The sequence below is a fragment of the Anarhichas minor genome, unplaced genomic scaffold (assembly GCF_050575085.1).
Source record: "Anarhichas minor isolate MPS153535 unplaced genomic scaffold, ASM5057508v1 ptg000023l, whole genome shotgun sequence".
NCBI classification, from domain to species: Eukaryota; Metazoa; Chordata; class Actinopteri; order Perciformes; family Anarhichadidae; genus Anarhichas; species Anarhichas minor.
The window spans coordinates 2027806-2054553 of NW_027466469.1; the positions used below are offsets into that span (position 1 = coordinate 2027806).

The 26748-nt window shown below is 41.8% G+C and overlaps 1 protein-coding gene across 1 annotated transcript; it reads left to right on the forward strand.

The window, feature by feature from the left end:
• Positions 1 to 577: 577 nt before the first annotated feature.
• rap1gapb (RAP1 GTPase activating protein b) lies at positions 578 to 26376 on the forward strand. The gene is made up of 24 exons (XM_076096965.1): positions 578 to 985; positions 2569 to 2604; positions 4006 to 4053; positions 5743 to 5781; positions 5992 to 6177; positions 7103 to 7206; positions 10927 to 11005; positions 11100 to 11153; positions 11256 to 11339; positions 11432 to 11532; positions 11927 to 12056; positions 15004 to 15159; positions 15314 to 15385; positions 15477 to 15563; positions 15675 to 15818; positions 18347 to 18478; positions 20093 to 20170; positions 21090 to 21199; positions 21856 to 21972; positions 22450 to 22579; positions 23000 to 23099; positions 23569 to 23678; positions 24046 to 24093; positions 24240 to 26376. The coding sequence occupies exons 1-23, from the start codon at positions 887 to 889 to the stop codon at positions 24052 to 24054; spliced, it is 2205 nt and encodes a 734-aa protein (XP_075953080.1). The 5' UTR covers positions 578 to 886; the 3' UTR covers positions 24055 to 24093; positions 24240 to 26376.
• The last annotated feature ends 372 nt before the right edge of the window (positions 26377 to 26748 follow it).

A 26748-nucleotide genomic window follows, 5' to 3' on the forward strand; every position in this document is an offset into this window, starting at 1 on the left:
CACATGTCTCACATATCTCCCCTGGTAGAAGCGATAATACTTGGAGCTTTCACATTTGGACATGATGCAGTGAAAAGTGCCTAATGCATTTTCATGTGGAAACCCCAGAGTGCACCACTCATTAATCAATGTTTCTCATTTATTTATGATGGCCAACTTATGTTATTAAGCAATGATTGTAAAAAAAAAAGAGGGAAATATGTCTGAGTGCTTGAACAGAAATAGTTCATAATCAGCACTTACAACCTATAAAAGCACTGCGGGTGTAATTAACCTACTTCTCACCATGCGCTGTGACATAAAGTGTACAATCTGTGGAAATGTCTCTCCTTGGAGGTAAAAGAAATGCCCGTGCTGCCCCGTTTTCATGTGTGTGTCTGGCTTTCTGTATGGAGCGGAGGAGAACTGTTATGAGCGGGAACCTTGAGAAATACAAGATGAAGGGAAAGAGGAAGAGCATAGTCTCGTATTGACTTTGAACAAAAAAGAGAACTTGTGTGTGTATGTGTGTGTGTGTGTGTGTGTGTGTGTGTGCGGGTGTGCGCGTTACAAAGAGAAGATAGTTGTGCACAGAGAAGGGAGAAACGTTCCTCCCTCCCTCCGGCTTCCTACTGAATAGCTGTGTGTGTACATGGGAGGGTGGGGGCAGGCATTAAAAAAAAAAAAAAAAAAGGGGAAGGAAGGTAAATTCTCACACGCACATGCTTTTACCTCACACACAGATGTATGGATTCTACCAGCCGTCAGGCTTTCTCTCCCATTTGCTGCCTGAGCGCCACTACTGAGTGTGAAGTGTCATTGTCAATCTTGCTTTTCTCCTTGTGGCTGACAGTGACATCGACACCCTTCGCTCTTGTCAGCCTGCCTGCGTCCGTATACTTGTGGAATGATGACTGATCTCAGGATAGCTAAGAATGCCTTATTGGATGGGCTGCTCACCAGTCCTCCCAGTAAGCCTTTTCTCAAGAGACGATGCCTCAGTGATGTGAGTACTTTTCACTTGCTGGAAGTGAGAGATTCTTTTCGCTCTAGTTATTGTTGCTTGTTTCATTCTTAAGGTAGCTTAGAGACAGATAGATAATGTGTTTGGTGCTGCAGGACAGTAGACTGGATTTTTGTACATTGTACAGATAGAGACATGCTCCACTGCTCTCGGATCTGTTTTTAGCCCCATAGAAATTAACTGTGTTTGTGTTTGAGAAGAAACTGCGTACAGCACATGTTTAAAAGAAAAAAGTTAACCTGATGATGACATGCAAAATACAATTAGAAAATGATGTTCTATTAGGACATACTGTATATTGGGTCTACTTAGTCCTTCTGCTGCACTAAAACGGCTCCTTCACAATCCAGGTGTGCATTGCTTCCCATCTTTCTCAGGAGAGATTCAGCACTGATGTGGTTGCTGTATGGTTCACCGATAATCTGGTCAGCATGAGACAATGTTTGTTGATGTTTGTTTTGCAGACAGGAGAGCCGTACCTCCCAAGTTGAATTGCATTATGGCTTTGTTTATTTTCACATTCAACAATAGACTCCAGGCTGCACCTTTGGCTTTACTCGGTCAGTGTCAGGTGTTTGTGAGTAAGTGTGCATTTATGGGTGGTGATATGTGCACCTTTTAAGTAGGTTTGCACTTGAGAAAATGCACGTAAACGCTTCCACATGGTTTTCGTGTGCGTGTGTGTTTCGCACGTCCTGCGGTGCCCTCGGTAAATTTAAGCTGTCATGTGGAAACATCAACTTGGCACTTCAGTCCACTTGCGTTACATGGTGAGCGGAGGGCTCACCCCACAACGAGTACTGCCGCCAGGGCTGCTGCGATCCTCCTCGTCTCAGGTTGGAGCTGCTGAACATCCGTAACGTGGCCTCTGCAGATGAGAAATGCATGCCTCAGGGTGTTGCATTCACCTGTACCAGTAGCTTGGCTAATTGGACAGGACACCAAATTATGTCCTGTGCATGGTCGAGGTGTAATTATAAATTCAGAATTTATCTAGAGAGCAGCACATCAGTGCACCTGGACCCAAAACATCAAGATTACACCATGACTGACATGGCACCCAGATGCCAGAATGTCAATTTATTTTTAATTCCTGCCTTATTCACATTGCCTGCCTGTTATCTGATAGGTCAAATATTGTCCCGTCCACACATTAATGTGACTGAAAAATCCCAGTGCCTTCCAGCTAATTTGGCAGTTGCGTGCAGTCAGATGAGACGTTGGCTGTAGCAACAGAGAGAAGCAACAAGGAGCTTTGAGGCCCATTTCCCCCTCAGAGTTATTTGTGTACAGTCTGTCTTCAAGCGTGGAGGAAGGATTCTCCAGGAGTTGAATGGAGCCTCAGTGAGACTGGGGTGGGGGATGCGTTGAGGAGATCACTCGTAGTTAAATAAGGGCTTAGAGGGTGTCAGAGAGTCAAAGAAGAGGTCTCCTGTCTTGAGACTGCACAGACAGCTTTTGCAGTGAGCAGCGATGAAGGATAAGTGAGCACTGCAGGGAAAGCATATCAACGCAACTGTCAAACCCATGTCCCCTTTTGGATCATTGTCAACTCTCTTCCCCAGACCTCGGACCTGTTTGCCATGATCGAGAGGATGCAGGTACTGTAAGTGGTCCCCGGGCTCGTCCGTTCTTCCTGCCAAACTTTAATCAAAGGGCCTTCTCAGAATTCCGCTCGCTTTGGACATAAAACTTCTATTTACTTCTATTTTGAGACTCAAGTTTTTCTGCTTTTCCTGCTATTTCTGTATTCCATATCACAACCCTGCTACTGCAACACTTTTATGCGTGTCTCCATGTATCCCTCTCTTTGCCCTTAATAGTTTTTTTGTGGTATTTGCAGCAGTGACAGCCTTAGGCTGCCGTTAGAAACCTGATGCTTCTGAATGGGCTAAACAAAGCCTTTGTGTTTTCTCTTCACAGCGGTGTAGTTTTGTCTGCGTCACCAGATGTGTGAAATGTTGATATGGATTTGTAGGAATGTAGTTTGTTTTGTATCCGGTGATGTTCAACTCTTATATTCTGAATAAGCCTGTGAGACAACAGTTTAAACATACGTTAATATAGTAACTTTGATACTATGCATCCACACGTTCACCTTTTTAACTGAATCATAATTCTCTTCCTTTTGATGTCAAATATCTCACGCGCTGACCTTGTAACTTTGGCATTGCTGTGTCAGGGTCAACTTAACAGGATTCTGAAACACTATTGTTATTGTCTACTGTGATAATATCACAGTAGACAAAGTGTTTCTGAGCTACTTCGGGGGGATTCAAACCATATTCATTTGGTGTTTTCTTTTCGGTTGTCAACCCCATGAACAGCACACAGTTGCATACAACAGTAGCATATTTTGTTAGTAGCGATGCATATTCTCCAACAAGTAAAAGGACCGAGGGAGGGGAAGAGAAAACAGAAGCAGTGGAACAGTCTCCAAAGAATGAATTTAATGAAAGCATTTCCAATTTCCATTTGATTCATCTTCCTTAGTCCTGGAAAAAAAAAAGGCGCATTAAATTTGATAGGATTCAGTTCTTGCTGCAGGGTTTTCCACACAAAGAGGCCACTGATCAGGAATGCTTTGTTTTTCATCTGTCTCTGTGCTTTGGGAACTGTCAGTAGTTATGAGTCAGCAAAACAAGGATGGATAGAGTAGATGCAGCTGTTTTGGCACTTTTTGGGCCTTAAATTGAATTGTGATTAATGATATCTACACTGTTCTCTCAGACCTCTGCTTATCTTTTTCACTCGCTATGATCCCCAAGATATCACTCCTCTTTACTTCCTCTTTCTGTGGCCCATCTGGTGATTGAGCTTGCGTTATGTAAACATGAGTTATTGTCACAAAGAATAATCTCACTCGATGCTGCTGCACAACAAATTTCAAGCGAAAAACGTTTCCGCATATGTGTCTCTGTGTTTATCTTTGCGGGTGTGTGAACCTGCTTTGTAGATATTCCACCTGTTCCCTCAGTATCACATCATTTTTCTCTCTACAGGGTTGCAGAATGGATGAGCAGAGATGCCCCCTCCCTCCCCCCCTCAAAGTGAGTTGCGAAATCCTCACGTCTCCTCGTAGACCGCAGTCTAGTAAAGGATCCGCAATGGCAGAGTTATAAACCTGTCCTTATCAGCTGTCAGACAGGCTTTAGGATGCTCACCGGCTGAGTTCGGAACTCAACAGGATAGGGCTGCAAAATCCTAAACTGTCCTATTACCTAGACGGGCTAATCCGGTTGGCAGTGAAGACTGGGAGATCCTTTCACCAGGAAGTCTGAGGTCAAGTCACAAAGGACGCGCAATAGATGGTAATCACCTGAAATAAGAACATAAAACCATTTATTTCCGTGGACTGACAAGAATCTGGTAACTTGGTTAGAGTGTGGCTTTCCTCTAATAGGTCAGCATTCGTAGCTATGACAAAAATAATAGATACCCCATGAAATGATTTCGTATTTTATCCACGTAGTCATGAACGAGGAAGTATAAAGACCACAGAAGCGCACACACAGGGCGGGTGCCAGGATACAGCTGTTCCCCATGTGAAACGGGAAGTCGTGTTTATTTGAACCCAAACGACGATCTTTTCCCAAACCTAACTAAGTGGTTTTGTTGCCGAAACCTAACTGAGTTTCCTGAGAAGACTGAAGTTTAATTTGAAAAGACCGCATGTATGTAAAAAGCTGAAATTGACTTTTCGCAAAAAAAACGCTGTATGACAATACTTTGAATATTTATAATGTGGTTTTGTAGTTTGCATAAAATACTTGTATTAACACTTTTGAAATAAAGGTGCTCACTAGAACCATGCAGGGTTCTTCAGAGACCCCATAAGAGAACACATTTTGCTTCCGAATAGAACTTTGTCTTCGAGATTCCACCCAGAACAATGTCTTAAAGGTTCCACCAAGAACCCCCTATGAGAGGTTCTACAGAGTATCCTCCTATGGTGTAATGGATAGAACCGTCTCTGCAGGATTCTGATCCTCTGTCTTTTCCTCTACTGCTCTACCACGCCCATAATAATGGCCGTGTTTCTTGTAAGACTTAAATTAGTTGAGTATAAAAAAAGCTCTCTTGCTTTCACTTCTGCTATAGCCGATATAACTTGTAATGGAGCAAGACCAGGCATGCTCTGCTGAGGTTGTTAAAAGATGTTCTTGGGAAATTGACAAAATTACTATCTACAATTGAAGGAAAGTGAGTTTGCCAAAAAAAGTAAATTGCACCATGTCGTCACAAAACGTTTTTTTGCAACGGACATCACAGAGGAAAGCCACTAACTGAACACAGCTATCAGATGGTAAAATAAGACGTGAAATGTTGCTTCTCTCACACCAACATGTGCATATGCAGCAGGAAGCAAGCCCCTACCTTTTTCCAAGTGAAAGCTTGTGTTGTTGTCTCTTTTTCGTGTGAGTACTGTGAGGCTTTAGCACCTTAGTACACCTTTAGCACATTATAACACTGAGAGCAGTGGGCCTCGGATACATTTCTTGCCAACAAAAAAAAGAGCTATGTACTCGCTAAAGAGGAATTCCAGGCATTTGTCAGAAAAGTCTGCTAATTTGGCCTCTGTCAAGCTTTGCCGGATGATAAAAGTAACCCTGAGAAAGTAGGATGATACTGTCACAGTGCGTATGCCCATTGTTATTCCCATCAAAGACCCAAAACCGTAAGTGTGACTCGAAGCGTCTGTTTGTCAGCTTGACTCATATTTGTTTCCTTCCCCACAGACAGAAGAGGACTACATCCCTTATCCCAGCGTTCATGAGGTACACGCAATGTAACTCTCTGCATAAATAACTCACACAACACATCAAACATTTTATAGATGTCAGACACTGTACAGCTAAAGGTTTAAACAGGTCAAACAAAGCAGACATTCGGCAACAATGAAAGTAATGCAGTGTTTTATGCGACATGCTGACTATTAGTTACTAATCAGTATTCTTTTCACCGTTATCACTGTCCATCGCTGTCAGGTTCTTGGTCGCACTAGCCCTTTTCCACTCATCCTGCTGCCCCAGTTTGGAGGCTACTGGATCGAAGGGACCAACCATGAGGTCAAAGACCCACCAGAGGCTGAACAACCGCCCTGTGCTGCCTCCCACGTCAAACTGGAGACAAACAGCACCGCCAAGATCTACAGGAAGCAATTCATGGGCAAGGTGAGGATGGGGAAAAAAGGGATCTGGTTTTATGCATTTCTAGTCAGCCATCGATCTTGATTTAATCAGTCTTGTACAGCATCTTGACGTATACAATTGGGCTTCTTAAATTGACTTGCCTGATATAAGTGCTCTGCATCAATTTCAGAACATGAAGTACGAAAAACTGCCTTTGAAAATTGGTATTAATTGCCAGAGCTCATTTGTGTTGACAAAAAGAGGACTTTTAGTGGGAAAGAAGGCAAAGAAAAAGAGTTTGTGTCTGGGTTATCTATCATTCAGTTACCTTTACAACTACCAGGGCGATGTTTCAGGCACACAGAGCAACATATTGGCCTTATGAAGAGACTGTTTCCACTCTTTGCTTGTGACATTCACATCAAAGTCTGCAATCCCCTGAAAAACCATTCACTTTTACTGCTACACCGTTAGTATTCTCTCTCAAAGCAATGAAGTAAATACACAACTAAATGTTGCATATATTATGTTATATAATACTCTGAAATGATACTCTCTACTCTTTGATACTCTTTCCGTTAAAAGGGTATTTTGGGGGGAGATTTTCCTGTACTGATGTGAGAGAGGATGTTGGATGTGTACAAATTGTAAAGCCCTCTGAAGCAAATTTGGGATTTTGGGCGATACAAAATAAATTGAATTGAATTGAAATTGAATTGAAACAAATTGCCTACTTGTAAATACTGTATATCTGTCATACACCGAAGCAGTTGAGTGTTCAATATAAGATGGTACCTTGTTTCACACCTTTTCCTCAAGGACACTGCTTTCCTAAATTAAGAGAATAGAAGAAAGTTACTGTCTCTACCCTCTTCCATTTCTGATTTATTATAGCAGTTTGTTGTTGTTTGTTGCTGAGGGAGTATTCATCATGGCGTTTAAGTGTCTTCTGCTTATCTGCCCCCAGGAGCACTTTAATTATTACACCATGGATGCTGCCCTGGGCCACTTGGTCTTTTCCATGAAGTACGATGTCATTGGGGATCAAGAGCATCTGCGCTTGATGCTTCGGTACAGTTCCTATTATTTTCATAACTGACCTGTTTTCTCTCCCGTTAGTGCTGTTTTGTCCCCTAGCTCTTAATCACAGTCCTCTCCTCTGCGATACCTCTGCTATTGTTCTTTTCCTTTACTCCATTTTCCTTCTCTATGTTTCTCTCTCTATGGCTGATTTCTCACGTTGAACCTGCAACAACTCTGGCTTCAGATGTCCATGTAATGCAGTGATTTTTGGCATTTACTCATAGAGTTCCCAAACAGAGCCATCCCATATAGAGTATTTCACTCGTGACTTCACTGTTCCACATGGATTAAGTTGTTGTTGTTGTTTTTTTGCTCAAGAATTGTGTTAAGTCAGGCAAAAATGACACAGAGGAAGAAGAGCATTTTCAATCCTCATTGAATTTAAAAATGTATTTTCCTTCTTGATTGCTGACAAGAAGGAAAATACGCTACGGCCTGACCCTGCTGTCTGAATTCAATCTCAGAACGGGCTTCCTAACATCTGGTTTGGTTGACATCTGCTCCATCAAGCCTCCAATGTTTATGTCACAGTCAGGTGAAAAAACTTATCTCGTGAGATGCAGCTATCAAACGATAAACACCTCAGAAATAGCATGTCATTTCTTATTTTAAATGTTTAAATAACTAAATGAATTAATGCAATGTATTATAAACCTACTTGTAATATGTTATAATCGGCTTCTAGCACCGTAAAATTATAGTTATAACAACTTGTACATATTCATAATGACTTATAAGATCAAGTATCATGTTACTTTATAATTGCAGGTCACTCAATTACCTTTTTAAGTTTATAATGTGATTATAAGTTACTCCAAATAGTAATTGTTTGCTTTAAGTAAAGTAAAAAGTAATTTTATTCACTTTACTTAAAGCAAACAATGACCACTTAGAGTAACATATAGTTACATGACAATTTATAACAGTGATTATTATGCATAAAATATTACAACCATGGAAATTATATTACACAATGATCCTTACAAAAAGTGTCAGTGAGTGATTATTGTTATAATGCATCATAAATATTTATGAATTCTTATAACTAACTATACAGTGCAATAAGTAGATAATAACAATATTTTAAGTAAGTTTAAAATGCACTATGGGCGTCATAGAAAGTGTTTCCAGTAAGACAATTGCAGATTTGTAAAGATCCTGCTTTAGTGTCCTTAGAAACACAACAAAACACACGCCAGAATTCAATAGATATTTTTGTCATTTATGTTTGGGAGTTGTGTAATAACGTGAGTATAAATAGAAGTGTTAAAATATGTTTGTGTGGCACAGCGTAAACTTTCAAGCTCCGCTGTTTAAACTACTTTTAAAAATGTGCCACAAAGTGCTCAACTTTTAGCACACTATCTAAGTGTAACTCCTCCCACCTGCCCACTCACCCAAGTCCTCCACTCCTTCACGTTCTGCTAAAGACAGACGAGGGGGAGCGAGGCGGAACTGTGCACACCACATAACCTGCGAATTCATTTTAGCACCCGAGAGGCTCCACTCCAGATTTTAGTAGCTGCATTCCCTCTTTGTTAATGGAGCTTTGGAGTGGATGAGTATGTTGCGAGGCAACAGTCACTCAGCCCACAACGTTTTTCACATAGTGATGTTTGATGTTTTCCGCCAGGTGGGCACCACCCACAGTCACCCCACCACCCAAGTCAGACTCAGTCCCCCCGCTCAATGTAGTCAGAGTCACTGTCCACATCTAAAGCATCTGTAAGACAACTAGATGACCAGTCAGAATCTCTTTTTTTAAATGTAGCTGTTAAAGATCTATAAACTGTAAAAAGTGTTATATTCCTAAGCACACAGAAGGATCACAGGTTGCTAGGACCTATGAGAGCCACACTCCTCTGAGTTACTGTTGCTACACCTGTCCAGCTTTCTGCTTACAATTATAACTGAGGCAGATTAACCACTAAAATTCTTAATATATATGTTTTTGTTAAATGGCACCTTGATTTCAGGCAAATGTCAGCTCCATCAGTTGAAAATGCTGAGACTTTTTTAAAGCTTTCAGCTTTTAAAACGAGAAACTAAAGGGGTCTTGAATATGCACTTGACGGCTACATAGATATTGTGCCTATTTCAGGCAAACACTCACAGCAGTATATTGAAAAGTGAAGAAATATTGTTCGTGGATTGCAGTGTGAATCTAGTAAGAGTAGGCCGTACGTAAGAATGAAAAGGAAAAATGCAAGGTCAGTCCCAAGGTAACCCCGTTTGACTTCGTGCCTCACATATTTGTTCCTGTTTTTATTCAGTATGTTTTCACTTTTACTTTTACTAAGTAAAAAAGGCTGGAGTTATTCGAACACAACAGAGAGCAGGACGGAGCGGCTTACGTTACCCTTAGCTCTTAACCAGCTTCCACAGCGTGAGCAAATACTACACAGTGCATGTGCTTGTTGTGAATGGAGCTTTTTTTGTTAAACGTAACCTGTAAACCACCTAGTTAATTGTTGATGTGCCCCTTAGCATTAGTGGTGAGTTAACCCTCGGTTACTACTGAAGGAAATAAGCTGGACTTGCCTTCTATTGGTTTTCTTTTGGTTCCTATCAGTGTAGGTGGCACACTGACCAGATACATTCAAGTTTCTGCAGTTCTTTTATTCATTGCATCCTGCAGTGTTGCCACAGGGCATCTGTAGTCCATGTTGCGTTGCTAAGTTGTGCTGCCCAGGCCTCTGTGGCACAGTTATGTTAGCATTGTAAACACTTAAGGGTATAGCATGCTAAGTTGCTAACACTCAACAAGTCATTTCTGGTCAGCATGCACACAGTCATCATTCATATTGTTGATTAAATAACGACTCAAATCATGTATTAATACATTCCATTCAAATTAATTTATTGGTTGTGTGAAACTTCAATCAACCAAATGTATGTTGCATGAGCTCCCATCCATATTACCTGCTTATCATATGGTCATGGATCCAAACTGGCGAACAGAAAGTGAGAGCTTCCAATGGGCTTCATAGCAGAGGGAACTCAGACTGTACCATGTTGAGTAGACTACTGGGAAGTTTTTACTGTTTCAGAGAATAATGTTTTTTTTAAATACCCCAAACAACTTATAGTGTTAATATTTATATGTTAAGACAATTAGAATAATGATTGAAGATTGTTTTTGTTGTTTTTACATATGATTGTTATTCGACTGCCCAATTGATTATGCATTAACTTTGGTGTGTGTGTAGGAAGAGCTGCTCTTTAAAAGCAAGGAGTAGAAGCTGCTGAAGGGGAGTTCATTGTCGGAGTTGGAGTTGAGTCAGTTCAGGTGCAGACCTGCTGGAGGCCCGCTGCTAGCTGCCCAGTCCACGTGGGCTTAGCCCAACTTTTCATTATTTAGAGCCGTCTGCTGCACTTTCTCCAACTCTGGAATGATATCCCAGTCTCCGTAGTTTTAAGGAACTTCTTAAAACTCACTGTCACTGTATGTTCCTACAATGTTATGTGCTTTTACGCCTGATGTTTTAGTTTTTATCTGGCGCTTTGGGTCCAGAAAAGTACTTTACATATAGAATGTATTTTCTATTTAAGTATTTATAATTTTTTAAGAATAATTATAAAGCAATTATAAGGAAAGGTCCCCTTTGAATTGGCAGTTCATTTGAATGCTAAACATCAAAGAAAGAAAACACTGAAGGATTGCTTGAACAGTGAGCGTTTTAACTTTTCAAACTGTTTGTCTTTCAGCACAAAGCTAAAAACTTACCACGATGTCATTCCCATTTCCTGCCTTACCGAGTTCCCCAATGTGGTTCAGATGGCCAAGGTAGGCATTTATTATCGCAAAGAATATATTGTTTAAAAAATAAAGTATTTTAGCCTTTAAGTGAGAAAAGATGAATGTTCTTTTTCACCGACAGCTTGTTTGTGAAGAGGTCAATGTGGATCGGTTTTATCCTGTCCTCTACCCAAAGGTATAGGCACTAATCCTCATTTCCAAATAGAACTCTCTTGCTATCCGCCAACATCGCATCTCCGTGAACCTCACTGAAAATGTTCTGTTTTCTCGTCCTCAGGCATCACAGCTCATTGTCACCTTTGATGAGCATGTGATCAGCAACAACTTCAAGTTTGGTGTTATTTATCAAAAGTTTGGCCAGGTGAGTGTGTTCCACAGATACCACTGCTAATCTTCTGCTTTTGAAGTCACGTGTCACTCCTCCTGAAAATGTACTTTGCTCCTTCCACGCAGACATCAGAGGAGGAGCTGTTCGGGAACATGGAAGAAAGCCCTTCCTTTGTCGAGTTCTTGGAGTTTCTGGGCCACAAGATTGAGCTTCATGACTTTAGAGGGTTTGGGCACTTTTCAGTTTGATTTCTTTCAGTTTCCTCAGCAGCAGATTTAAGTGCTATTGATCAGAGTTGGCTTCAAATGAACCCCTGAAGAGGCGATTTAGAATGTCCTGATATTTGCAGTGTTGCTGACATTGTGATTGAGTAGGCAGAAGAAGCGCCCTTGGCATTCCCTCCATGATGGATGAGCGTGGAAGGGCCGGGTCCTCCGAGAGCATGCGCTTATGTTCCACTTGTCCACCGTTTTGTTTGTCTCCTCTCAGTCTTCCTCTCAATCCTCTCTTCACCTTAACTTCTCATTTTTTCTTCTCTCCAAAATCCGTTGTCATCCTCTCTCCTTCTTCGTGCTTCTGCCCTTAAATTTCCTCTCCCCTTCTCTCCTTTTCTTCTTCAGGTTTCGGGGCGGGCTGGATGTCACTCACGGGCAGACGGGGACAGAATCCATCTACACAAGTTTCCATAATAAGGAGATTATGTTCCATGTGTCCACCAAGCTGCCTTACACCGAGGGAGACTCACAGCAGGTATAGTAACAGTACAATGATAAATTATCAGGGTAACTAATTTGTGTTTTCAATGTCCTTCACTAACTGATTTGTAAAGGCCTCTCCTTGCGACTCCTCCACGTGTCAGGGTCAGGTCTTTTAAGTTAATGTTGATGAAGCAAGATGAATCATTTGAATCTGCAACAGCTTAAATCGGTGGTTAGTAAGGTTGAGAAGAATTTTTTGACATTCTTGCATTCTTGTTGAAATTTAGATGAGGACTGTTATGTATGGTAAATTTGAAGCTATTGCGAGCTCGATTTTATACAGGAAACGAGGGAATGACTGACTCTGTCCAAAGGAAACAAAGTCTGCCTACCAGCACCGTAACTCACAAACTAATATGTCATCTTGTTTATTTAATCTGTACTAAAACCAAAATGTAAAAAATAGCATGGTAATTAATGAGCTTTAGAGTTACCTTTGGACAGAGCTGTTTTCAGTCTTTGTGCTAAGCTAAGCTATCCGGCTGCTGATGGTGAGAGTGGTATTGATCTTTTTGACTAACTGTTGGCAAGAAAGCAAATAAACTTATTTCACAAAATGATCTATCTATCCCTTTAACAAAAGAGGACGAATATCTAAAAACGTATTTGTAAGTTATACTTATTTACTTATTACTTATACTAGAATATGCAGAACATTTGCAAAGCAAACATCATTTTTTTTTTTATTTGCAGGTTTCATGTCCTTGAGAAATATATTTTTTTCATTTACCATTTCCACAAGTGTCGTCTACTGGAATTGAAGTGTGTCTGCTGTTGGTTTGTGTCTGAATACTTTCATCTCTGTGATGAAGTGTTGCAGTAAGCTACATTAGTCCAAAAGCTGCTTTTTAACGCCACAAGTGGTTTGAACTTTGTTACCACAGCAACCCTGCACAGACCGTCCATATTGCCGAGAAACAGAGGCGATAAACAACACCCACATGGGATGATTCATGAGGGAACTCAAGATAAGGAGGCAAAGTGCAACCATAATGGCATTATTTCAGTCGGGAGAAAGTGAAGAATTAATGTGGCCAGATCTGATTGACTGTGATCCGATTTGAGCGGATGTTCGGCATTAACAGATGTCAAGTGTCTCAATCCGGCCCCACGCCGGCTGAGTTCGTTTTTAAGTGCTAATAAGCCCAGCGATGATGCAGTATCATCCCTCTGCAGCCACATGTGTCCTGTTTCACTCTCAGCCTTCACTGCTGTCTTAGCGATACAGTGTCATCATTAGATATATCATAAAATATAGTCAGGTTGTGCTACTTTCTCCACAAAGGACTTCGCTTTTGGCTCATTTACGTCTATCAAATTGGATTTCCAAATTTAGAACTGGATGATTTCTACAAATTTGGCAAGGGGACGTTTTTCACATCTGCAACAGCACTACATTTTGTGTGGATCCTCACTGTGTGTCATTATGCTGTGAAACTTGTGTTTAAAAGCACTGCAGATGTCTAGCAATAGATAGCTAATAAGAATCTTTTTGGTGATGAAGGAAAACAGTCTGGCACATTGTCGTACATATTTGAGGTGTTAGATCCATTTAGTTTGAACTATTTAAAACATCTACATAATATTTCAGGGCATGTTTCTGGCTGCTATGACAAGCATATTATAAAAAAAAACTAGCCAAGGCCTGAAACAGATGGTTCATTGTTCTCATGTGAGCAAACAGTCTGTCTTTACCAGACATATGCTGGAAATCAATCAGACTGAGAATAATAATCTGTAACTCCCAGGGTAAACATTCGCTGTATTAAACTGTGCACACAGTTGGTCAACTCTTGAGACCGTGCCAGCTGACACTGCAGCGAACAGGTGGGAAGTGGCTTTGTTAAATGTCTGCACTTTAGTGTGTTAAATAGCCCGATGGCTGACGTAGGGTAATCAGCTCATGCTGCTGCAGCGCAGGTGCCACGGTGTTTACTGAGGAGGACCATGGGAGCTGGGTCTATATTGGCCAAGACCATCTGCACGGAGAACATTTTTGACTGAGCATCTATGTTTGACTTATAAAACCCTCATATATCTGCTTCCTCTCAACAGGAATGATTTTGGTTGCTGAGCACTGAGCAGAATGTATTTTGACATCCTGATATCTACTCGCATTGTTTTTATTTGATTGCTGAAAGGAAAACATTTCTGGGACAGTATTTATCACATCTCAAACAGGATATTCGCCCCAACTGCTGCAAAATCCTAAATACACATATTTTGTCATATTTTTAATTTGATGAATTTTCACAAAAACAGTAAAAAAAAGCTACGGATATCTGCTCTGATGTTTATGGTAACATCTTAGCTGTCTAAATAAGAGTTCCTAGCCAAAGGCTATGAGGTGTCAAGCAGAGGAAGTAGGTGTCCCTACTGCTTGGCAACACTAAGTTGTTTTAAAAGGCATTGCTTGGATACAAATGTAAAATTTTGGCACAGTCACTCTGTCCTCCAAGTGCACAAGTGTCCTTTTGGCAAAAGGACACTTGGCCACATTTTGGCAACAAAATGTAGCTATTCAGCAGTGACGAGCCATCTGCAGAATCATAATCCATTTTTGTTTGACTTTGCAGTGCCTCCACTGGCTTTCCGATTCATTAATTTCCCCATCATCAACAGCCTTTTAATGCTTGGGCCTAAAATGGTCTACTCTTGTCAAAAGCTACATCAAATGTAAATAATAATAACAGTAATATATATTTACTTTATTTGTATAGCACCCTTCATACAAGAAGTGGCTGTAATAGCTGTTAAACCCTTAGCACTGTTGGATTTTAGTCCCGTCCACCTCTCTGCCTAGATTATATTTATTCCCAGTAAATCTTCCAGTGCGACTCCTGGAAGTGATTCGGTGTCGGGCGTGCGTTTGAGATGCTCCAACCGGTCATTTTAGATGTTTCTGCTGTTGTTAGTTTTTGTTTTTCTGTGCCATCCAGCTGCAGAGGAAGAGACACATAGGCAACGACATTGTAGCCATCATGTTCCAGGAGGAGAACACGCCCTTCGTTCCAGACATGATCCAGTCCAACTTCCTGCACGCGTATGTGGTGGTGCAGGTGGAGAACGCGTGTACGGACAATGTCACCTACAAGGTTGGTTACAAAGACCGCTAACGTATCAAGAAACTTGTATTGATAGTGGAAAAAAAACATTTAAATATTCACTCATTCATTATTCGGAAGCTTTTGTCTGTGCATCACGTATCACAGCGTGTCACAGGCTGTGCTCACCTGCTTCCTCCTCCAGGTGTCCGTGACGGCGCGGGATGATGTACCTTTCTTCGGGCCTGCTCTGCCTGACCCAGCCATCTTCAAAAAGGTCAGCAGTCACACAAACTCAATTCCCCTTTACAAGCAGACATCATAAACCTTCATTCTCTCCGCCTGTCCTCTGTATTTACCTTCCTCAGGGGCCCGAGTTCCGCGAGTTCCTCTTCACGAAGCTCATCAATGCAGAGTACGCCTGCTGCAAGGCTGAGAAGTTTGCCAAGCTCGAGGTGAGAAGTGTTGCAATGTGAATTGAATTATAGAAGTGTGAATGCTTGTATGGTGTGTGTGTATGTGTGTGGGGTTCGAACTTGCAGGCTGACTGTTGTTGTTGTTGTCAGGAGCGCACGCGCTCAGCCCTGTTGGAGACTCTGTACGAGGAGGTGCACATCAACAGCCAGTCCATGATGGGTCTGGGTGGAGACGAAGATAAGCTGGAGAACGGGGCCGCCGGAGGGGGAGGAGGCTTCTTCGAATCCTTCAAGGTACAGCCGCGTCCCTCATTTGGAGAGGCGCACCGTTAATCTGCAACTCCACATGCATGACAGAGAATGGTTATGATGCTTTTTTTTCTTTTTTCTGTCTCTTGGCTGGGATTCTGGGTATTCACACATGAGAAAACAAAGCATAGAACATTTGCACTATCTCAAAGGACCAGTCCTCTGTGGCATTTGATTTCCTCACTTGGCTGCGGCTGCTGAACTCGGGGTGTTTTCACACGATGGTGTGCTTATGTGGCTGGGTGGACCGTCCCGCTGTGTATGAAAGACACCTCCTCTGACTGAGTGCTCCATCAATGACCATTAGGGTGGCGGAGCGTAGCCCGGCCGCCGGGGCTCGGCGGTATAGGAGCTGTGATTGTGTGTGCCTGATGAACTATTTAATGACCCCTCATTAGGGAGCTGATGATGCAGTTTGCATGTCTCCCCATGGGCAACATTCTCCTCGCTGTTTTTCTCTCGTCTCTGCGTCACCAACTGGTTCTCTGCCATCTTTTCTGTATTTCCAATTCAGAAAATATAACCGCCTTTGTCTCAGTCTCTGTCTCTAGATCCATTTATTCTCCATACAAGCACAAACTAGCTCTGTATGAATATACTCCTGCCCACAAATCTGGTCTCTGTCAAGAGCCACCTTGCAGCCTTTCTCTTTCTCCCTCAAACCTCCACAAATTACATCTGCAGATATTTCCCACTCCACCTCCCCCTCTCTGCCTCTGTCTAACTGTCCTCCTTGCTCACACTGTGTCTCATCTTCCCCTCCCATAACATAAAACCCCACAATATACGTAGAATAAGAGATGCGGCTTCATCCTCCTCCATCGCGTAGCCTACACTCTCCCTGACCTTCTGTAAAGCTACATTTCTTTCACGCAGCCTCTCCCTCCTGCCTGTTGACCTGCACTAACCCTGAGTGTTCAAAAATAATCCTGCATACACACATGTAAGGACAAACCACGATGTGCACACACAAATACACACGCATGTCTATATACACACATTTGTGTCCTGAGATTTAACACATTGATTCCAAAATATTCACACATATTAGCACTTGTAGTATGTAGTCATACTGACAACATGACATACTGACCTTCGTTTCAAAATAATGGCCAATTGGAGCAAAGCTGTTATAAAAAGTTGACATTTTTCTGAACTTTTTACATTGCATGAAACGCATGCAAATGTAATATGGTTATAATACATATTAAGTATTTCATGACAGGCCTTTTTGACAGCTTAAATTTGACCTGCAACCCAGTCACCAGGAAAAATGTAAGAATCGTAGGTTTCTGCAAACCACAGTTTGCCACGGTCAGAGCAAGTGGTGCAGTGTATCGAGTGTCCCTTATTGAAAGTTACTTGGTAAAATAACGAGTATTTCAAGAGAGAAACAGTCCTCTAAGGGCAGATGGGGGTCATGGTGGATGGTTCAAATAAACACAGGACATCCACCCAGGAGACCGCTGTTTGTGTCCCGTGTGAAATCAAAAGTTAACGTTGAAGTTACGCTTTTTACATAACGCTACGTAAGAAAATCCACTAAGCGTGGTTATTTATTTACATGAGTTACATTGTTACGATACGCTGTTACAATACGCTGTTACGATACGCTGTTACGATGCGCTGTTACGATACGCTGTTACGATACGCTGTTACGATACGCTGTTACGATGCGCTGTTACGATACGCTGTTACAATATGCTGATACGATACACTGTAACGATACACTGTAACGATACGCTGTTACGATACGCTGTTACGATACGCTGTTACGATACGCTGTTACGATACGCTGATACGATACACTGTAACGATACGCTGTTACAATACGCTGATACGATACACTGTAACGATACACTGTAACGATAGGCTGTGACGATAGGCTGTAACGATACGCTGTTACGATACGCTGTTACGATACACTGTTACGATACGCTGTTACGATACGTTGTTACATAATTTTTTTAACACAAACTATGATGTTCTTTCGAACCTTAACCAAGTAGTTTTGTTGCCTAAACCTAACCAATCGTTTAACACCATTAACCACGTGACATTGTGCGTTCCTGCAAGTTTAAGACGAGGCTGATATGAAACGTATTAATAAAAAAAGTCCACATTCTACGTATCTCGTGGTTTGCAGAAATGTACGATGCCAACGATGCCCCGAAAACTGATGCAACTAAACGGAATTCAGCCAACGTTAATTTTAGTAACTACATCTTAGCTTTTTCTATTTTGACATTTAAAAAAAGGCCTATTACCACCAAATTTTGAGAATATCTAATATAAATGAAAATTACACCAATCTGTGTATTAGCAAAGTATTTACTAACATGTACATGTTGGTCAACTTTCAAAATTGACTTAATTTATATAAATAGAATTTAGTTTGAGCGTAGAGTCCCACACATGTGGTATATATTGCTTTGAAAATCGGTCAGTGTGCTACGTTTCCACAAAATATTAAAGTGGATCCACTGACAGTATCTCCTCGTTTCTCTCTGTAGCGGGTCATCCGCAGCAGAAGCCAGTCTATGGAAGCCATGGGCCTCAGTAACAAGAAGTCACACACAGTCTCCACTAGTCACAGTGGCAGCTTTACCCACAATCCCGCAGAGAGCCCCAAAAACCCAGGGATTGTAAGTAGCCCATCTTGGTTCACACGATGCCCACCTAACACATACATTATATTTAACCCCATTCGCAGGATAGAAGCAGACTGCTCTAACCCCTATTCTTTCTTATATGCAGCACTTTAGCAAATAACTCCTGTTGGCACATTGCATCGCTATCACCAGTATGTCATCATCGAAGCACTTGCTTTCATTCCTGACATTTTGAATTCACTCTTACTTTTCATTAAAGCGGCTTTTATTGATTGCCTTTTTTTTATAGACGGCTCATTTTGTGTTACCATTTAAGCTAGGGTTGATAATATTGAGAAACTAGCGAGAGTGCGATAGATTATCCAATAATAGTAAAAAACAAAATGATGCCCAGGGTTGCCAACTCTTTTCCAGTGAAAGTCACTGACAGTCCGTCCCTTCAGGCCTCCCTCCAAAGCCTCTCCCCCAAAATCATCATAATGAACGTCAACAAAGAATATTGCTGTTGTCAGCATTCACAGCTGTCAAGCTAGCAGCTTATGGAAAACTCCGGCGACGAGCAATGAGTGTGAATGGAACGATTGGACGTGCTTATTACAGTCCTACGACAGCCACATATTTTTTCCTCTTTTTTTTCTCAGGGCCTCTAATTTATTGATTGCTGTCGAGGTAAATTTGAACAAATGTATGATAATGTTTCTTTCAAGATTACCAACCCTAGCTCTACTGACTGTTTTTCTTGTTTTGTTCGTAAAATTAACAGCATAATTCATTTTCTCCATTTCATTCATTCTCACGTGTTGAGAGATTCTTCACCACCACATAGAGCGACAGTTAGATATGTAGGATGTTGTTAGTAGCCGTCAATGCGAGGTGCGAGATTGTTTGTGAGCCCCAGTCCAGTCTCTATCCTGAGTCATGAAGTGAGCTCAGTGTACCGGCTGTATGACTACCCAGACTCCCTCCCTCTGCACTGTGCTTTTGTCATGACTGTTTCCTCCTGTAAACGTTACAACCTTTTTCCGCAGCCTTGTTGTATTATGTGCATGTGTTATGTGCTATACAGAGAATGCATGGCACATTCCATCAATGGAAGGAGCACACCGTCCTGTTTGTGTCTCTTCCAGGGACGGGGTTAACTATGTTTTTTTTTTTTCTTTTAATATTCACTGCAGTTTTGGGATTCGGTTGCTGACAGTATTTTGAATTGGGACAAAATGGACCTTATTTCTGAAACTCATGACTCATAGAAAAGCTAAAAGCTATCTCTTTGGATTCTGTCAGCACTCTTTGCCCATTTTTTCTCCTGTTTAAATGCTTCAACACAAACCTGTAACCCTCAGGGCAGAAACTGCCGACATGCCTGCTACCTCGGTGGCACTCCATCTCCGGCTGTGTTCTGGGCCCCCAGTCTGCTGTTGCTTCTTTATTTCCTCAATATCTTTTATGTCTTCCCTGTCAGGCCTCGCTGCAAGCTCTTTTATTTTTAAGCTCTTATGCACCTTGCTGTTAAAATTCTTTGTGCTGTGCATGAGATCTCATGATGTGTTCTTTCCCTTTCTCCCCCCCCCCCCCCCCCCCCTTACTTTTCCAATCTACCATCTCCTCTCTCTCTGTGCTTCCCTGGCCCTGCCTTGTGTGGCTCAGTCATTGCTTGTTCCAGGGAAAAGTCCCAGTAAATATGGACGCCGAGGCAGCGCCATAGGGATAGGAACAATAGAAGAGGTTCATGTATATTTCTCCCTTCTTGTTTACTGTCTCTGCTGTTAACTTTGCTTTTGTCTCATAATGTCTAGTAATCATAAAGTGTGCAGTCAGTAGTTTCTAGTTTAAAATATGTGGCTGTGAGAGGATTTCACGTATTGATATTCATGTTTGTTTATTTATGGTGTTAATTCTAATTTCTGGCATTCATTCATTCATTCATGCAGTAGTCTAACCTTCTTTTATTCATGCATGACAGTATGGCTGAAAGAGAATTGATCCATCTCGGACTGAGGAATGTTATAGCTACTATATCTAATAAATCTTGCCTGTAAAGTAAAGTGTTTTTTACAGGCAGATGATTTTTCAGATAATTTATTCCCTCGCAGCGGATTCATGCATTCATACAGCGCTTCATGCATGAATTCCTACACTTTATTTGACTTTTAAATGTGTTCTTAAACTCTGAAAGAGAAAAGTAGGAAATTCAGAAAAGAAAATGTTAACTCGACTCCCACGTATGTTCTTCTACACAGTCACCCATTGATGAATCATACTGCATCTTGAATTAGAAGCATGTACCAGTCATCTTGAAGTTTAAACAAATAAACTTGACAGTCTGACCTGAGTACTTAAAATAAAAGCCACGTAGAAAACCAAACAGGATGCTTGGCAAGACTTTTTATGAGAGAATATGTATATTAATAATTCACTTCTTGCCAGAAGCCCAGAGAATCATGGACTATTATGTCATTCGAGGATGTATTAAGCCATCAGTTCATAATTTATTTCGCAGCATGTTTTTTACATGTGAACATCTTCCACTTCCATCTTCCTACCGTGTCATGAACTGCATATAGTTAATGCTGTGGTTGTGTAATGGTTGCACTACCCCCATATTGTGTGTGTGTCTGACTCTTCTCTTCCTGCTCACCGTCAGTCATTGATCATTCCTGGGAAAAGCCCAACCAGGAAAAAGTCTGGGCCCTTCAGCTCCCGTCGCAGCAGCGCCATTGGCATCGAGAACATCCAGGAGGTCCAAGAGAGGAGGTGAGAGGACAGAGCAGAGCGGATCAGCAGCGAGTGGGTAGTGAGGAGAGAATTGTGTTGCAACAGATGGAAGCAAGGCATTAAAATGAGGAAGTCGGCCATTAGAAGAGACACTTCTCAAGAGACAAGCTCTTGTTGGACGGCAGTTTTGATGAAGAGGCTCAAATTATCAATGGCTTACTGTATTTGTTGTGCTTCATGAGCGCAGGAACGTATTGGGTTGCCCAGGATATGTGCAGTGCATGCGTGCATCAGCTAACATGCACAGGCTTATTAATGTTTAGAACAAACAACTGACAGATGTAGTGTCACATTTTCTGTTGTGAAATCTGAAACTTAAGTGGGAATACTGGCACAGCAGAATAAACAATATCATCCACATGCTAAATAATGTTTAAACCTGTATCAAGCTCAGCTGCACTTTCTAGGATACCCATGTGTACAACGCCATGTAAACATACTTATAATGCATTATAATATGTTCAAAGCACTGTATAATCATAGTTATAAGCATTCTTAAATATCCTTCATGCTTTATAACAATAATACACATTAAAAAAACACATTGAAGGGCCCCTTCTTCAGACTACAACGCATGTTCAGATGAATGTGTTGTATAGTATTTACACGTTTTAATCTCCATCCCTGTCCTGAAGCCGAGAGGTGTCACCCAGCACCATGAGGACACTGGAGGGAACACACTTTTCACAGGAAAACAAATCAGACAACTCCTCCAATCAAAGCTCTCCAGAATTCCCTGCTGCCAGGAACAGGTGACTATTACGTAGATTATTTATACAGTAATAAATGATATACATGCACAAACTAAAGCTAATATGAGACGAGATATGTTTCTAGAAATGGTTATAGTATTTGCACGATATAGCTTTAATTTGCTTTTACTGGGTCTTAAAGGCTGCACTTGAACCCATTTGTTTATTGTGGTTATTTTAAAAATATTGTGACATATAGTAAGTATTGCCCTAGATAGAGCTAATATAGAGGGTTGCATCAACTACGGAACAGCTTAAAAGATTTACGCTACCTGGCACAGATGCAAACACACTGATGTCACTTTGCTTGAAAGTGCTACCCCGAGGTGCTGTGAAATGAAGATGAAGAATTAATTAACTTTTGGAAGGAAAAGTAATAAATACTAAAATGAAACCCAGTTTTATTCCGCTGCCCGAATGAATTCGGCTTCTGGAGACCACAGGTGTGTGTGTGGTCAGAGTGACCCAGGTGTGTAGTCTGGCGATGTGTTGCAGGGCGCCGTCCATCCCCGAGGCTCAGGACCTTTCCCGCTCCTCCTCCAACGCCAGCAGCTTTGCCAGCGTAGTGGAGGAGCACGAGGCAGACGAGGAGTACGACACTGGACTGGTGGGTGGAGACGCGCGGAGAGATGCCACGCAATAATGAAAGTGCATACATGCATGCCACTTCCCCAGAGCCCAAACAATAGGCAGCTGATGACATATTTAATATTTGTCACATTTTCACTGTGGGGGGGGGGGGGGATAATTCTGTTCCCAAAAACTATTAAAACAAAGGATGTAAGCTGGTTTGATGAATTTCACTATATTCCAATAATGACAGGCGTCCAAAATCTATTGCACAGTAATTAATCCATTTATTTCACTTGCACCGTTTTGCATCTAAAAAGGAGGTAAAAAAAGGGAGAAATGCAAATACAGTCACGGAGTAGCCTAGAGCTGTGGTTATGATTATGCTGTTATGCTGTATATATATTGTTGGTTAAAAAAAGGGAAATACTTCTAAATTCCTTTTCCCCTCCTACAGGAAACTGTGTCTTGCATTACGCCACTCAAGGGAGAGTCGTTTGTGTACAGCTCTGCGGCAGACGACAGTGCGTGCAGTACCAGTCAGGCATCTTATCCTGGTGAGTTTGGGAGAATAAGCGTCATATTACTGCGTCAGTGATGGCCTGAGGGTGTGAAAAAACAGGCAAGTTTGCAAAGGTTGACCGTTTCACATATCTATCTGGGGGAAATCTAGATGGGGCGGATGTGAGAATAACCTCCTCCGCTTCCCGAACAATGAATGTGGACGCACCCTTGAATGATACACTTCATCTCACTGATAACACCAGAAGTCTGTGTTAGCAAACTGTTCTTTTACTACATTAATGAAGTTTACAATGCTTACAGAGAACAGCAGTACAAATTTATAGGTTTCCCACTCAACTTCTGTCGTCCTGCATGTTTAGTTTTTTTTTTCTATCCCTGATGATTCACTTTGAACCTTCAATCTTTTGCATGCTGGGATATCCTTCTTAGACTACAGCTGGCAGCATTATGGGCTTGAGTTTATTACCCATGACGGCCACGCATCTGTCGCCTCCTTTCCAGCAGCGTCTCGTCCTCAGCAGCAGCCGGACGGAGTGAAGACGTCGGAGCCAAAAGGGACAGACAGCCGGCCCAAGACAGAGCGGCCCTCGCAGGAGCACAAGTTCTCATCGGTGAGACAAACCGCTTGCCACCGGCATTAGGTGACACTCAGCTGGCTTTACTCCGTGTTGCACGAAGTCACGGGAAGGAATGTTTCCCCTCGTTGATTGCTTGAGTCATTTATTGAGTGGAAAGACCAAATGTTCACTACTTTTACAGATATGCAATGAGGATAACTGTATGTATGTTGTATATTGTCTCTATTTTAAGATTTGGCAAAGCGATACGATGATGTTTGTGTATGCTTCATAACTAGCGTGCACTGGTGCCCATCATCAGTACCGTACGCCACCAAACGAGACAGATCAGCACTTGCAGCACTAGTTTGATGTGTTGGTATTAACTGCCATCTTCTTTCTATGTCTCTTATGTATGCAGGACTGTTAGCCACACTCCTTTGATTACAGCATTGACATCCATTTCCAGGTGAGACATAATGGTGACATAATCTTGGAGCTATTTAATGTTTGGATGCCGATAAAGATTGTTGTTCCTTTTTCTTAATTTGCCACATTTGAACCCCTTATTCCCCTGATATGTCTTTTTATTTGATGTCTTCTCTTTTGTCTCAGCATTCCCATAAGAGGCATCTTTTGCAAAAAAAAAAGAAGAAAAGAGCCAAGGGCATGTGACCTCCACCACTGACGCAGGAGAGGAGCAGAGTTAGAAGCCAGATCAAGAGACCGACAGATCTTCCTTTGTATGTTTGGCGTTGGATCTGCTGCCTATCGTGACAAGACACCCAGCTCCATGGACACGTCCCTACCTATCGGCCTCATTCCAGCTCCATGTGGAAACCCTCCTTGAACGCTCAAAGCAAAGGAACAGAGACCACCACCACCCCTCCCATGCAGCGCCAACACCGAGCGTCAGCCGTCAGCTGGCTTAGCAGAGTAAGTCTGGCTGCCAGTAAGCTCTGAAACCTGATTCTTACTGTAAACACTCAAATGGTGTGTGTCCTCTTTTAAAAAGGTCAGGATTTGAACTGGGGGGGGGGGGATCAAGACCGATCAAACAACCGGTGTTTGTTTAGCTTGTAAAACAGTCTATAGAGAGGAGAGTTGCACTCGAGAAAGATGTGTATTTTTAAATGTCAACCTCACATCCCACTGTGATATTGTACATGGGTTTTCACTTTGATGTACCGGGTGTGTGTGTGTGCGTGGCTGCCTGCCGCGCCACGTTTTTGTGTTTTACTGACGATCTATTCTTCTTGTTCTGAGTATTCTGCAGTGGATATTTGTCGTGTTTGACGACAGCTTCGATAAATCTGTCGTTTTTGATGGAGGGGCACATCTGTGATGCTGTTGTTGGTGGCTGTGATCGCATCCGTCCTTCCCCCTATAGGTGGGTGAAATATACCACGTTATTGAATTTCTGAAGAATTCAATCCACAGTAAGTCTGTAGATAAAAATATTTTAACATAACTTATTGATGCTTTATAATTAGAATACAAAGCGTAATTCCTGTAGTGCCCCCCCAACCAGCAATATGCATCCTCAATCCACATGTCAAGATCCTGCTGTTAGGACCCTTGTCTCCAAATACTGTTTGTCACACACCACTTGTTGATTTGACGTGTGTGTGTGTATACAATGGTACTGTGCATGGTGTAAATCTGCTTGCCAAAAAAACCAACCTGTCCTCTGTACACTGGTGCCATGCTTGACATAGAGGTGTTTGTCCCCGTGATTTGTGTTTTGTCGAGAAAACCAGCCAACATCTCCAGACGCAGCGCAGCACATTGTCGATAGAGAGCCAAATGCCACAGTTTCCTACTTTATTTGTAAAGTGTAATCTATGTACGTGACCGAAGCACTACATTTTCAAAGTTACTTTGACCCGATTTGTTCGCTGAATATGAATTACACTGTGACTCGTCTTGAAGTTGCCTTTCTGATGATTGTGAGCTGCTTTGAAGGGAGGGTCGTGTTTAAAGGCACTGCCTCGCCAGCTGGCTTGAATGTAAAACTAGGCAGACGTGTATTTATTTATACATGTCCGCCACAATGAATGGTGATACTGTGTTGACTCCCGACCGCAGAAAAACCTGAGTCTGAAACAGCGGAAAAGCTTTTTTCCCCCATTTTCAGATTGTGACGAAGGAATCGACTTGATACACGGAGTTTATTTCAGTGATATAACTGAAGCGCACTTGAGATTCATTGTCTACACTGAATTAAAGACAGCATTTATTTGTGAAAGTACAAACAAGTTTAAAGACACTGGACCAAATGCAAAACAGTCCGTATGCTGTTTTCATCAAACTGTTAATAGCTACAAATCACAACATTTTGTATCCGACTCTACAGACAAATAAAGAAAAGATGCACTTTTTCTGGTTATAATTACACGTATGTGTATTACAGCCTTTCAAATTGATTTGAGGAAAGATGTGATTTTTCTCTGGACTCTGGAAATGCTTGAGTAGATGGAGTGCTCCCTCTTGTGGCTCTGTATTATTATAGCACATCCCTGTGTGGTACCATTCATCTAACTGTGCTTGCACTGTATGCCAACGGCCGGTCCAGACAACGAGATCTTGGGAGAGAATCTTCTGTGTGCTCGATTCAAATGATTGTATTTCTGTTTTTGTCAAAGTCTGCTGAAGCCCTTGTTCAAATCTTGTAAATATTGCTTTACATCCTTTTTCGTAAATAAAGCCAACGAAAATGTTTAATAAAGATGAAAATGCATAATGGATCAAATGCCTGGGGGAATCCTTTATACATTGATGGTTACTGTGCAAGTATTTAGCAAAACAAAAGTGGCACGTATTGCAAAATGATTGGAAAGAAAATTAAGCTTTTCAAGATTTTAGAGATAACGTAAGGCTTTGACAAGAAAAATATCTCTTCTAACTAGGGCTGGGCGGTATGACCAAAAATGCATATCACGGTATTTTGTAAGATTCTGGCGGTTTCACGGTATATCACAGTATTTTTTTTTCGCGTTAAAGCATTAATTAATTAACGCCGAAAAGAACCTGCCGGTCAACCGGCCAGCGAGCGGTGAACAGCTGTTTGTGTGGCGTGTCTTCCGTTCCGTCACTTCCTGTTTCCTTCACCTACATTCCCCTG